The sequence below is a fragment of the Trachypithecus francoisi genome, unplaced genomic scaffold (genome assembly GCF_009764315.1).
Source record: "Trachypithecus francoisi isolate TF-2019V2 unplaced genomic scaffold, Tfra_2.0 Lachesis_group16, whole genome shotgun sequence".
Classification (NCBI taxonomy): domain Eukaryota; kingdom Metazoa; phylum Chordata; class Mammalia; order Primates; family Cercopithecidae; genus Trachypithecus; species Trachypithecus francoisi.
Genome location: NW_022681461.1, coordinates 35,602,751 through 35,614,067, shown reverse-complemented (window position 1 = coordinate 35,614,067; position 11,317 = coordinate 35,602,751). Strand labels below are relative to the sequence as shown.

General features: G+C 44.2%; 2 protein-coding genes across 12 annotated transcripts in view; both read left to right on the top strand.

Annotated features, from left to right (window-relative positions):
* Nucleotides 1-1,127: 1,127 nt before the first annotated feature.
* On the top strand, nucleotides 1,128-5,749 carry RANBP6 (RAN binding protein 6). 2 transcript variants are annotated; one of them, XM_033237293.1, is made up of 2 exons: nucleotides 1,148-1,303; nucleotides 2,419-5,746. In XM_033237293.1, the coding sequence occupies exons 1-2, from the start codon at nucleotides 1,289-1,291 to the stop codon at nucleotides 4,483-4,485; spliced, it is 2,082 nt and encodes a 693-aa protein (XP_033093184.1). In that variant the 5' UTR covers nucleotides 1,148-1,288; the 3' UTR covers nucleotides 4,486-5,746. The 2 variants fall into 2 exon arrangements, with proteins under 2 accessions (XP_033093183.1, XP_033093184.1); XM_033237292.1 differs by having other exon boundaries at nucleotides 1,128-5,749.
* Nucleotides 5,750-8,827: 3,078 nt separating this feature from the next.
* Nucleotides 8,828-11,317, top strand: part of KIAA2026 (KIAA2026 ortholog) — a 117,047-nt gene continuing 114,557 nt past the window's right edge. For 8 of the 10 annotated variants that reach the window (XR_004443465.1, XR_004443466.1, XM_033237287.1 and 5 more), the window contains exon 1: nucleotides 8,828-10,130. Coding sequence is in view for 8 of the 10 variants with exons in the window: in XM_033237287.1 (XP_033093178.1) it covers nucleotides 9,538-10,130 (593 nt within the window). In the remaining 2 variants the exon portion in view is untranslated. The remainder of the gene's footprint in view (nucleotides 10,131-11,317) is intronic. The other 2 variants (XM_033237284.1, XM_033237288.1) reach the window with 1 other exon arrangement.

Sequence of the window (11,317 nt, the reverse complement as noted above, 5' to 3'; positions counted from 1 at the left end):
TACAAAATTAATTTGGCGACAAGGTCAGGATGCAAGTCTGTCTTCTGATTATTAGTTCAGATCACTTTCTACCATACTTTACTCAGTTGTCTTTCCCATTCTTTATTATAACCTGCAGGTCAGGTGATTCTGACACACACCAAATTTTGAGCTACCACTCTACTGCATTAGATGTGGTAGTGGGGAAGTAATTATTTTTTTATTATCACACTTATTATTTTATAAACAGCTTTATTGTAGTATTATTTATATGCCATACAATTCACCAATTTAAATTGTACAACTCAATGGTTTTTAGTATAATCACAGAATTGTGCAACCATCACAATTAATTTTAGAACATTTCTTCACTCAGAAACAGCCTATTTGATAGTAGTCATTCTCCATCCTCCTCCCCGCAGCCTCTGGCAACCACTAATTTCTGTTATACAGATTTGCCTGTTTGGTACCTTTCATATGAATGGAATCATACAATATGTGGTCACGACTGGCTTCTTTCACTTGGCATGTTTTCAATATATATTTATTGTTTTAAAATTATCAAAGTAACAATAAGTTTAGAAACAAAAAAGAAAAAATCACTCATAATCTGACCGGAAGCAGTGGCTCACACCTGTATTCCCAGTACTTTAGGAGGCCAAGGCGGGCGAATCACCTGAGCCCAGAAGTTCGAGACCAGCCTGGGCAACATGGCAAAACCCTGTCTCTATAAAAAACACAACAATTAGCCAGGCGTGGTGGCTCGCGCCTGTGGTCCCAGCTACTGCGGGGAACTGAGGCGGGGAGGATCCCTTGAGCCCAGGAGGTTGGGGCTACAGTGAGCAGGGATCGCGCCCCTGCACTCCAGCCTAGGTGACAGAGCGAGACCTTCTATCAAAAAAAAAAAAAAAAATCAGTCATAATCCCATTCTAATCAATGCTTTTCTTCTCTCCTCTGCAAGTGCACGTTTATCTTATTGAAAAACAAATGGAGGATGCCATTGGCCTCCACACGGCTCTCACCTCTCTCCAAAACCTAGCTCGCTGCCTGCCAGAGCGCATCAAAAGCTTCTGGGCAGAGAAGGGAGAAGCACCCCGCCCATCCCCGCCGGCGCCTCGCCTACGTCACTGCTTCGAGCCGCAGACCCCCTCCCTCTTTCCCGGTCGCGGTAGCTTTGACAGAGCGCAATGGCGGCGACCGCGTCTGCAGGGGTGCCGGCAACCGTGTCAGAAAAGCAAGAGTTTTATCAGCTTCTGAAGAACCTGATCAATCCAAGCTGTATGGTGCGGAGGCAAGCAGAGGAAATCTATGAAAATATCCCAGGTCTGTGTAAGACTACCTTCCTCTTAGATGCCGTCAGAAATAGAAGAGCAGGTTATGAGGTGAGACAAATGGCTGCCGCACTGCTACGACGGCTTTTGTCCTCTGGGTTTGAGGAGGTTTATCCAAATCTGCCTGCTGATGTTCAGAGGGATGTCAAGATTGAACTGATTCTGGCTGTTAAGTTAGAAACACATGCTAGCATGAGGAAAAAACTTTGTGATATTTTTGCAGTGCTGGCCAGGAATTTGATAGATGAGGATGGTACTAACCACTGGCCGGAAGGTCTGAAGTTTCTTATTGATTCAATCTACTCTAAAAATGTGGTTCTATGGGAAGTTGCACTTCACGTTTTCTGGCACTTTCCTGGGATTTTTGGGACCCAAGAGCGGCATGATTTGGATATCATCAAACGGTTGTTGGACCAGTGTATTCAAGATCAAGAACATCCAGCAATCAGGACATTATCCGCTAGAGCTGCAGCTGCATTTGTACTTGCTAATGAGAATAATATTGCTCTTTTCAAAGACTTTGCAGACTTGCTTCCTGGAATCTTACAGGCTGTGAATGACTCATGCTACCAGGATGATGATTCAGTGCTAGAATCCCTTGTCGAGATTGCGGATACCGTACCTAAGTACTTGGGTCCATATTTAGAAGATACTCTACAGTTGAGTTTGAAGTTATGTGGAGACTCTAGGCTTAGTAATCTGCAGCGCCAGCTGGCCCTCGAAGTTATAGTGACCTTGTCTGAAACTGCCACTCCGATGTTGAAAAAACATACAAATATTATTGCACAGGCAGTTCCTCATATATTAGCAATGATGGTTGATCTACAAGATGATGAGGACTGGGTAAATGCTGATGAAATGGAAGAAGATGATTTTGACAGCAATGCAGTTGCTGCGGAGAGTGCACTAGACAGACTGGCTTGTGGGCTTGGTGGAAAAGTTGTTTTACCAATGACCAAGGAGCATATCATGCAGATGCTTCAGAGCCCTGACTGGAAGTATCGACATGCTGGATTAATGGCCTTATCTGCCATTGGAGAAGGATGCCATCAACAAATGGAATCAATTCTAGATGAAACAGTTAACTCCGTTTTGCTTTTTCTTCAGGATCCTCATCCAAGGGTGAGGGCTGCAGCCTGTACTACACTCGGACAGATGGCTACAGATTTTGCACCTAATTTCCAAAAGAAATTTCATGAAACAGTGATTGCAGCTCTGTTACGTACCATGGAAAATCAAGGTAATCAGCGTGTGCAATCACATGCAGCTTCTGCTCTTATTATTTTTATTGAAGACTGCCCCAAATCATTGCTAGTTCTATATTTGGATAGTATGGTGAAAAATCTACATTCCATCTTGGTGATTAAACTTCAAGAGTTGATTCGGAATGGAACTAAGTTGGCTTTGGAACAACTTGTGACAACCATTGCATCAGTTGCAGATACAATAGAAGAAAAATTTGTCCCATATTATGATATATTCATGCCCTCACTAAAGCACATCGTTGAGCTTGCTGTTCAGAAGGAACTTAAGCTTCTGAGAGGAAAAACTATTGAGTGCATTAGCCATATTGGTCTTGCCGTTGGGAAGGAAAAATTTATGCAAGATGCATCAAATGTGATGCAGCTGTTGTTGAAGACACAATCAGACTTAAATAATATGGAAGATGATGACCCTCAGACCTCTTACATGGTTTCAGCATGGGCTAGAATGTGTAAAATTCTTGGAAAAGATTTTCAACAGTACCTTCCACTAGTTATCGAGCCTCTTATTAAGACTGCTTCAGCTAAACCTGATGTTGCTCTCTTGGACACACAGGATGTGGAGAATATGAGTGATGATGATGGCTGGCAATTTGTAAATCTTGGAGACCAGCAGAGTTTTGGAATTAAAACTTCAGGACTTGAAGCAAAAGCAACTGCTTGCCAAATGTTGGTTTACTATGCTAAGGAGTTAAGGGAAGGGTTTGTGGAATATACAGAACAAGTTGTGAAGCTGATGGTTCCTTTACTGAAATTTTATTTCCATGACAATGTTCGAGTGGCAGCAGCAGAGTCCATGCCTTTTCTTCTGGAATGTGCAAGAATTCGTGGCCCAGAATATCTTGCACAGATGTGGCAATTCATATGTGACCCCTTAATCAAGGCTATTGGTACTGAACCGGATACAGATGTGCTCTCGGAAATAATGAATTCTTTTGCAAAGTCCATTGAAGTTATGGGAGATGGTTGCCTTAATGATGAACACTTGGAAGAACTGGGAGGAATACTGAAAGCAAAACTTGAAGGGCACTTTAAAAACCAAGAATTGAGACAGGTTAAAAGACAGGAAGAAAACTATGATCAACAGGTTGAGATGTCTCTGCAAGATGAGGATGAATGTGATGTTTATATTCTGACCAAAGTATCAGATATTTTGCACTCATTATTTAGTACTTATAGGGAAAAGATTTTACCATGGTTTGAACAACTACTTCCATTAATTGTAAATCTAATTTGTTCAAGTAGGCCATGGCCAGACAGACAGTGGGGATTGTGTATATTTGATGACATCATAGAGCACTGCAGTCCAACTTCATTTAAATATGTAGAATATTTTCGGTGGCCAATGCTACTAAATATGCGAGATAACAACCCTGAAGTCAGGCAAGCTGCTGCATATGGCCTGGGTGTCATGGCACAGTTTGGTGGAGATGATTATCGTTCTTTATGTTCAGAAGCTGTTCCACTGCTGGTAAAAGTTATTAAGTGTGCAAATTCCAAAACCAAAAAAAATGTCATTGCTACAGAGAACTGTATCTCAGCAATAGGGAAGATTTTGAAGTTTAAGCCTAACTGTGTAAATGTAGATGAAGTTCTTCCACACTGGTTATCATGGCTTCCACTGCATGAAGATAAAGAGGAAGCTATTCAGACTTTGAGTTTTCTCTGTGACCTAATTGAAAGTAACCACCCAGTTGTAATTGGCCCAAATAATTCCAATCTTCCCAAAATAATCAGTATAATTGCAGAAGGAAAAATTAATGAGACTATTAACTATGAAGATCCTTGTGCCAAACGTCTAGCTAATGTCGTGCGTCAGGTACAGACTTCTGAAGATTTATGGTTGGAATGTGTATCGCAACTTGATGATGAACAGCAGGAAGCCTTAGAGGAGTTGCTAAATTTTGCTTGAAGCACTTTAATATAACTTGAATATTATCTACCATAAAAGTAACTACAAATAAGTGTTGTGAATAGATTTTATTATAAATCAGAGAACTGTTTTCTCCCTGCTAAGCAGTTTATAGTTCTTCCCCATGTTTCTCCAGAATTAGTCAGTGTTAGTCCTCTGTTTATCTTGCATGTTTTATCTTCCAAACACAGACCTTGGTGATAATCTGTGCTTCAAACTGTCTTACAAAGTTTGTCACTTTTCCCCTAGTTGATGTAAAGTATATAAATTGTTGCTATTTGATTGAACTGTTATTGATGCTAGCCAAGCAGTATACTTGATGTGAAGATGTCATGCTATCACAATATGCTAAGAGCTCACGAAAATAAGATAGAATTTCCAGGACAAACATCTTTGGAATTGTGAATGAAGGATATAGTGGCAGGCTTGTCCCTCTTTGATTAATATTCTTGGTATTTGTGGTGATGGGAAGATGCTGGTACTAGGAGAGCTTTGAGATATTGCAGTGCATATGGGATGTATATGAACTTTTTCATAATATACTCCTGGGAACTGGGTGGGACATACCCATATTGTAGTTCCCAGCGTGTCTGGTTGAGAGTTAGAGAACTTTTAAATTTCTTTAGCCAGACAGGTCTCTATTTTTTTAAGTTATCCAGGACTCGAAGAACCATAGTTACTGACAAGGGAGTCCTGATACATCTAATATTGGTAGCATGTAACAGTGTTTGACAAAGAGTAAGTAAGCAATATTCTTGGGAGTCAGTGTTGTGTGTTTCAGCAGAGTATTATTTTGTATATGTATGACATTTTCCCCCAGCAAAGCATCTCAACAAGAGAAAAATCTGTAGTTATAGGGTTTAAATTGATTTCTATTTCAAAGAATTTCCTAATAGATTCTAGAGTAGCACTGAAGAGTATTCTATTGTAAAAGTGAGAGGAAAGCAAATTTAATTTTCTTTGAATATGAAAAAGAAAGCAACTTTGAGAGTAGTCATTTAGCAGTAGATGTGCATTATTATGAGAAAACAGTTCCATAAATCCGAGGTTAATTATATTAACTGGAATGTCAGTCTTTAATGTCGAGCTTATGGTAGGGTAGAAAATAGCTTTCTACTCAGCTAATCATTAATCATTGATCCAAAACTTAAATAAATCTATAATTTCCTGGGGCTATTATGAGTACTGTGTATGTATTTAGCAAATATTTAAGATCTAGTAAGTGCTCAATAAAATGTAGCTGTTACTGCTGTTGTTGTTTGTACCTCTATTGTGTTCTTTTATAGTTTGGAACTCCTTTTACTTCAGAATTTTCCCAATCTATTCCCTACTCATTCATATTGGCAGGCTATTTAGGCTAAAAGGAAAATTAAGGACATTATGTATAGTATAATCACAATTTTTAGTATATTTAAGATAAATAAAGTATAGATGAATGAATAGAAAAATCCCACCCCGGCCGGGCGCGGTGGCTCAAGCCTGTAATCCCAGCACTTTGGGAGGCCGAGACGGGCGGATCACGAGGTCAGGAGATCGAGACCATCCTGGCTAACATGGTGAAATCCCGTCTCTACTAAAAAATACAAAAAACTAGCCGAGCGAGGTGGCAGGCGCCTGTAGTCCCAGCTACTTGGGAGGCTGAGGCAGGAGAATGGCGTAAACCTGGGAGGCGGAGCTTGCAGTGAGCTGAGATCCGGCCACTGCACTCCAGCCTGGGCTACAGAGCGAGACTCCGTCTCAAAAAAAAAAAAAAGAAAGAAAAATCCCACCCCAAAGTACTAATAGAGATTTTCTCTAGGTAGTAGGATTAAGTGGCAAATTTTCTTCTCAGTTACCTATATTTTCTAATTTACTTACATACCTACAACCAACATATTTCTTGTTTTGTTTGTTTTGAGATGGAATTTCGCTCTTGTTGCCCAAGCTGGAGTGCAATGGTGCAATCTCAGCTCACTGCAACCTCCACTTCCCAGGTTCAAACGATTCTCCTACCTCAGCCTCTTGAGCAGTGGGGATTACAGGTGCCCACCACCACTCCCAGCTAATTTTTTGTACTCTTAGTAGAAAGGGGGTTTCATCATGTTAGCCAGGCTGGTCTCGAACTCCTGACCTCAGGTGATCTGCCCGCCTCAGTCTCCCAAAGTGCTGGGATTACAGGCATGAGCCACCGTGCCTGGCCCATATTTCTTGTGTAACAAAGTTTCTTTTTTAAGACCAAAGACCCAATCCTACTTTCATTTACAGTTAAGTTGCTATCATCTTGACCTCTTAATAACCTAGAGTTGAGTTTCCTTCTATTCACCCACACTTTTCTCTTTTACATAATCTTAATTAAGAAACCCTTTATCAACATTTCTAGCAATTCCCTATACTTTTATGTATGAGGAATTAGAAATTCTGCCAGATGACTTGGAATTAGGCACCTGGAGTTTTTGAAGTATGACAGACCTAGATTTTAATTTTGGTTAACTTTCTTTAAGAGGCAGTTTCCTCATCTGAAAAATAAGCCTAATACCTGGCTGATAGGATTGTTGTGAGAATTAAAGGAGATAATGAATATAAAGTGCTTAGTAGCACAGGGTTCAATAAATATAAGCTAATATTGTCCAAGAGTCATGAAATAGGGCGGATGACTAAAGAGGAGTAGAGGATGTTTGCTTGGGTATGTTGGGCTTCAGATTCCTGGGCTTTGTCAAAAGAAAGGAGGAATGTCTAGTCAGACACACTTTCTGGTTGCCAGGTGCTGAAGTAAGATTGATCCCTGCATTTTTTTTCTGTAAGCTGAAGTTCTTTTGTGGACTCTGAGGGAAGAGAACCCTGTAAATGCATTATATATTATAAATGTCTGATGAGAGGAGACCTCGAGTACTAGATAAAAGGTCTGTGTGGAGGACAGTGTCAATACCTTAACTAAAAGAGTGTTCTCGCTTCACTATTTTACCTAAGAGTGATACTTAACTTACTGGACAAAAAACAGCTTTGAGGTTAAACAAATTTTTATCTTTTTATCACTGCTTTAAAGTTCACATTAATGAGAAGTAAACAATTGCAAGAGTCAGAGTGTCCTATTTAGTTATACACATTTTACTTTTAAAATGCATGATTTCTGTAATTTTGTTTTTGTGTTTAGGTAATACCAGGTTTCAAACGAGGGTTCTGTGTACCTAGAAAAAATAACGTGCGTCTTTCAAATAGAACATGAGAAAATAGTAATATTTGCTTTACGGAACCATAAATTCCTACCTCTCAACTAATTTTAAGTAAGATGTAAACCAATGTGAATGATGAGTCCACTTTTTAGTCATTATTTACACAGTAATTGTAAAATGTAGTGAGACTGTCAGCCCATGCAAACAACTGTTTAATGCTGTACAGCTCAGACATGAACTATTTTGACTGTTTTCAGTCCCAAGAATTTGTTTAAATGACGTTCCATTCTCTTTATTCTTAACAGATCTCAGGAATCGGGAAGGTGGAATTTTTTTTTTTTTTTTTTTTGAGACGGAGTCTCGCTCTGTCACCCAGGCTGGAGTACAGTGGCCAGATCTCAGCTCACTGCAAGCTCCACCTCCCGGGTTCACGCCATTCTCCTGCCTCAGCCTCCCCAGTAGCTGGGACTACAGGCGCCCGCCACCTCACCCAGCTAGTTTTTTGCTTTTTTTTTTTTTTTTTAAGTAGAGACGGGGGTTTCACTGTGTTAGCCAGGATGGTCTCGATCTCCTGACCTCGTGATCCGCCCGTCTCGGCCTCCCAAAGTGCTGGGATTACAGGCTTGAGCCACCGCGCCCGGCGGGAAGGTGGAAATTTTTAACTGAAAACATGGAATTAGTTCCAATATATGAATTGATGTTAAGAGCTGGGGTTCTAAAAATCACCTCCTTTTCTTCTGCATGTGAACGTTATGGTCGAGTCCTTAAACTTTCTAACCTTCTGAAAATTCTGGTTATATATAAAAGACTCGCAGTCACAAGGGAGAAAGAGTGGGAATAGAATGTAAATTTTATAGTAGATTTACATTTTGCGCTTTCTCACTATTCATTTGCCATTAACAAAGGTTATCTAGCAACTTTAATTTTAGTTTGGGGGGCTAACAAGGGCCTTGCAAAAGAAGTTTCCTCTTGCAGCACTTGCTTTTAAAAAAAAACCCTTTTGGCCACCTTCCCAGGAGGCGGTGAATAAAGCTACGCAGGCGCCTTGCTTCCCCTTCCATCAGCCTCTTAGTTTCGCCTACGATTGATTACATCATTGGTCCGCGCAACCCTAGCAGGCTTCTGGGCCTGTAGCTGAGCCGAAGCTCTTCCTTTTGCGTAGCGGGGCGGGGCGCGATGGTGGCGGGAGGGGGAAGAAATTGTTCTACTACGCATGCGCACCGGGGATGGCGACGGGGCCTCTTTCTCTGCTTCTCTCCACAGCTCTTCCCAGTCGGGGGGCTGAGTGCCCTCCCCCTTCTCTCCCTGCTCCTCCCCTTTCTCCCCCCACCACCGCCCAGCGGGGCTTCTAACTGACAGTTGTCGCCGGGCCCGGTCCGCGCGCCGCCTCCTCCTGCCCGTGTCCCCCGCAGGTAGAGAGGGGCGGGAGGGGGTGTGAGGGAGAGGAGGAGCCGGAGCCGCCTCTGCGGCCCCCTCCGGGGAGGGGAGAGGACAACCCCCTTCCTCCTCGCCCCCTCCCAGCCCCCCGCTGGCCCGGGAGGGGGTGGGGCGCCGAGGCTGCGGCGACCCGGCGGGGCCTGGCCGGTGAAGAGCAGGCGGGCGGGGTGCGGAGGGGTGAGGCCGGCGAGGGCCGTGCGCGCGCCGCCGCCGGGGGAGGGGAGAGGAGGGCACCTAGGCTCTCCTCTTCTCTCCCCCCTCCCCGCGCGCCATGTAACCCCGCCCCGCTGGCGGTGAGCTCGAGACCCCCGCGCGCACCAAGCCTAGCCGGCGGCTGAGGAGAGCCAGGCCCGATGTGGCAGGGGCTACGCGCCGCGGCCGAGCCGTGAGGAAGCGGCTCGCGCTCACGCGTCCCCCAGCACCTCGAGCGGCCGCTCCACACCGCCCAGCCTAGGCCTGTCGGGGCATGAGCGTGCCCGGGACGCCGGGAGCGATGGAGCCGGCCGGGGAGGAAGAGCGGTCGCCACCGGCGGCCGAAGGAGAGGACGACGAGGAGGAGGTGGCAGCGGCGGCCACGGCCTCAGGGCCGGCCCGCGGAAGGAGTGCCTCCTTGCTGGAGGACGCGAACGATCAGGAGGAAGAGATGGAGGCGATGGTGATCGGAGGCGGTGGCTGCAAGGAGCAGGAGCTGACCTACGAGCTACAGCAGGGCTACCGCATCCTGGGGGAGTTCCTGCAGGAGAAGCACCGGGGCCTCACTGCCCCCTTTCTGCAGCCCTTGGGGGGCGTTGCCACCGCGGAGGAAGAGGTGGCGGAAGGGCCGCGCAGCGGGGGCCGGGGAGGTCGCGCCTTCCCGCAGCAGCCGGGGCAGGGCATGTGTCTGCTGAAGATGGAGGAGAAGTTCGCCAGCGGCGAGTACGGGGGCATCACCGAGTTCGTGGCGGACTTCAGGTTGATGCTGGAGACGTGCTACCGCCTGCACGGAGTGGACCACTGGATCTCTAAACAGGGGCAGAAGCTGGAGATGATGCTGGAGCAGAAGTTAGCGCTTCTTTCTCGGTAAGCGAGCCCGATCCCCGGTGGGACTGACAGACTGACACAAACACACCCTCACACGTGTCCGAGGATGGGCTGGGCCAGGGGCCTGAGGGCGGTGCTGATAGGGGCTGAGTCGGTGCTGGAGAAGCCCGGGAGGAGGAGCGGCGCTGGGCGGGGACCGGAGGGGTGTGGTGGGTGTGGGCCGAACCCGGCGTGCGCGTAGACTGAGAACGGAGAAGGAAACCCGGGTCTGCATCGCTGAAGAGCTGGGTAAAGTTTGCAGATGTAAGGTGGAATGGGTCCTGTAGGAAGAATTGCACATGTAGGCAGAGGAACAGTTTTTGTGGGATAGAGGTTGGACCTGCAACTTTTAGACAGTTTAACATGACATTTAAAACAACGTTTAGGACGAAATATCTCTAGAAAAATAATTTTGGCTTATGTAAAAGAGTGTCTGAAACCATTAAAAATAATTTTATCATTTACTACCCATGTCGGTCATTGAAGATTTATGGAGTGTTACTAAATGGTTAATGGTTACTCTTGCATACTACTGATCTTTTCTCTCCATTTCATCTGAGGACACCGAATTTTTGCAATAATAGGGAATGCGTCAACACACATTTTCTAAAGTTTACACGTTTATGTTTATTCTGCCAGAAATAGGCAAGTCAGATGACACTGTGCTGTTGGTATCCACCACCCATATATCCAATTACTTAACACTAAGAGGAGGATACTAAAATGAATGTGTTGTTTTATAATAAGTGTATAGTCGATGTCAGTCAAGTTCTAAAGTTTAAATTTTTCGGAAGTGGAAAAATTCAATGTTTTTGGAATTGGTAGTTGAAGTGGAATAGTAGTTTGTTCACTATCAGAATGAGGTTGAGCAAGTCACTTAACCTGTTTGGCCTCAGTTTCCTCATCTATCAAGCGGGGATAATATTAGTACTCGCATAGAGTAGCTTTAAGGATTGAATGAGTTAATAAATGTGAAATCCACAGTGCTGGTCCCATAGTTAGCCCAGTATAAGTGTTAGCCATTGTAATGTAAGTAGTAGCAGTCGTTGAATAATGAGTGTATACTTCATATCTGAAACTGAGCATTATACTTGTGCTTTTAAAGAATAGCTCCTAGAAATTGTGTTAATTTTTTGGTTCTTGATTTGTAATTTTTTTTTTGTAACCTTTGTCGTTGGCTTTCCGTA

Coding starts and splice junctions, on each gene's coding strand:
- RANBP6 (XM_033237292.1), top strand. CDS start 1,168: ATGGCGGCGACCGCGTCTGCAGGGGTGCCGGCAACCGTGTCAGAAAAG.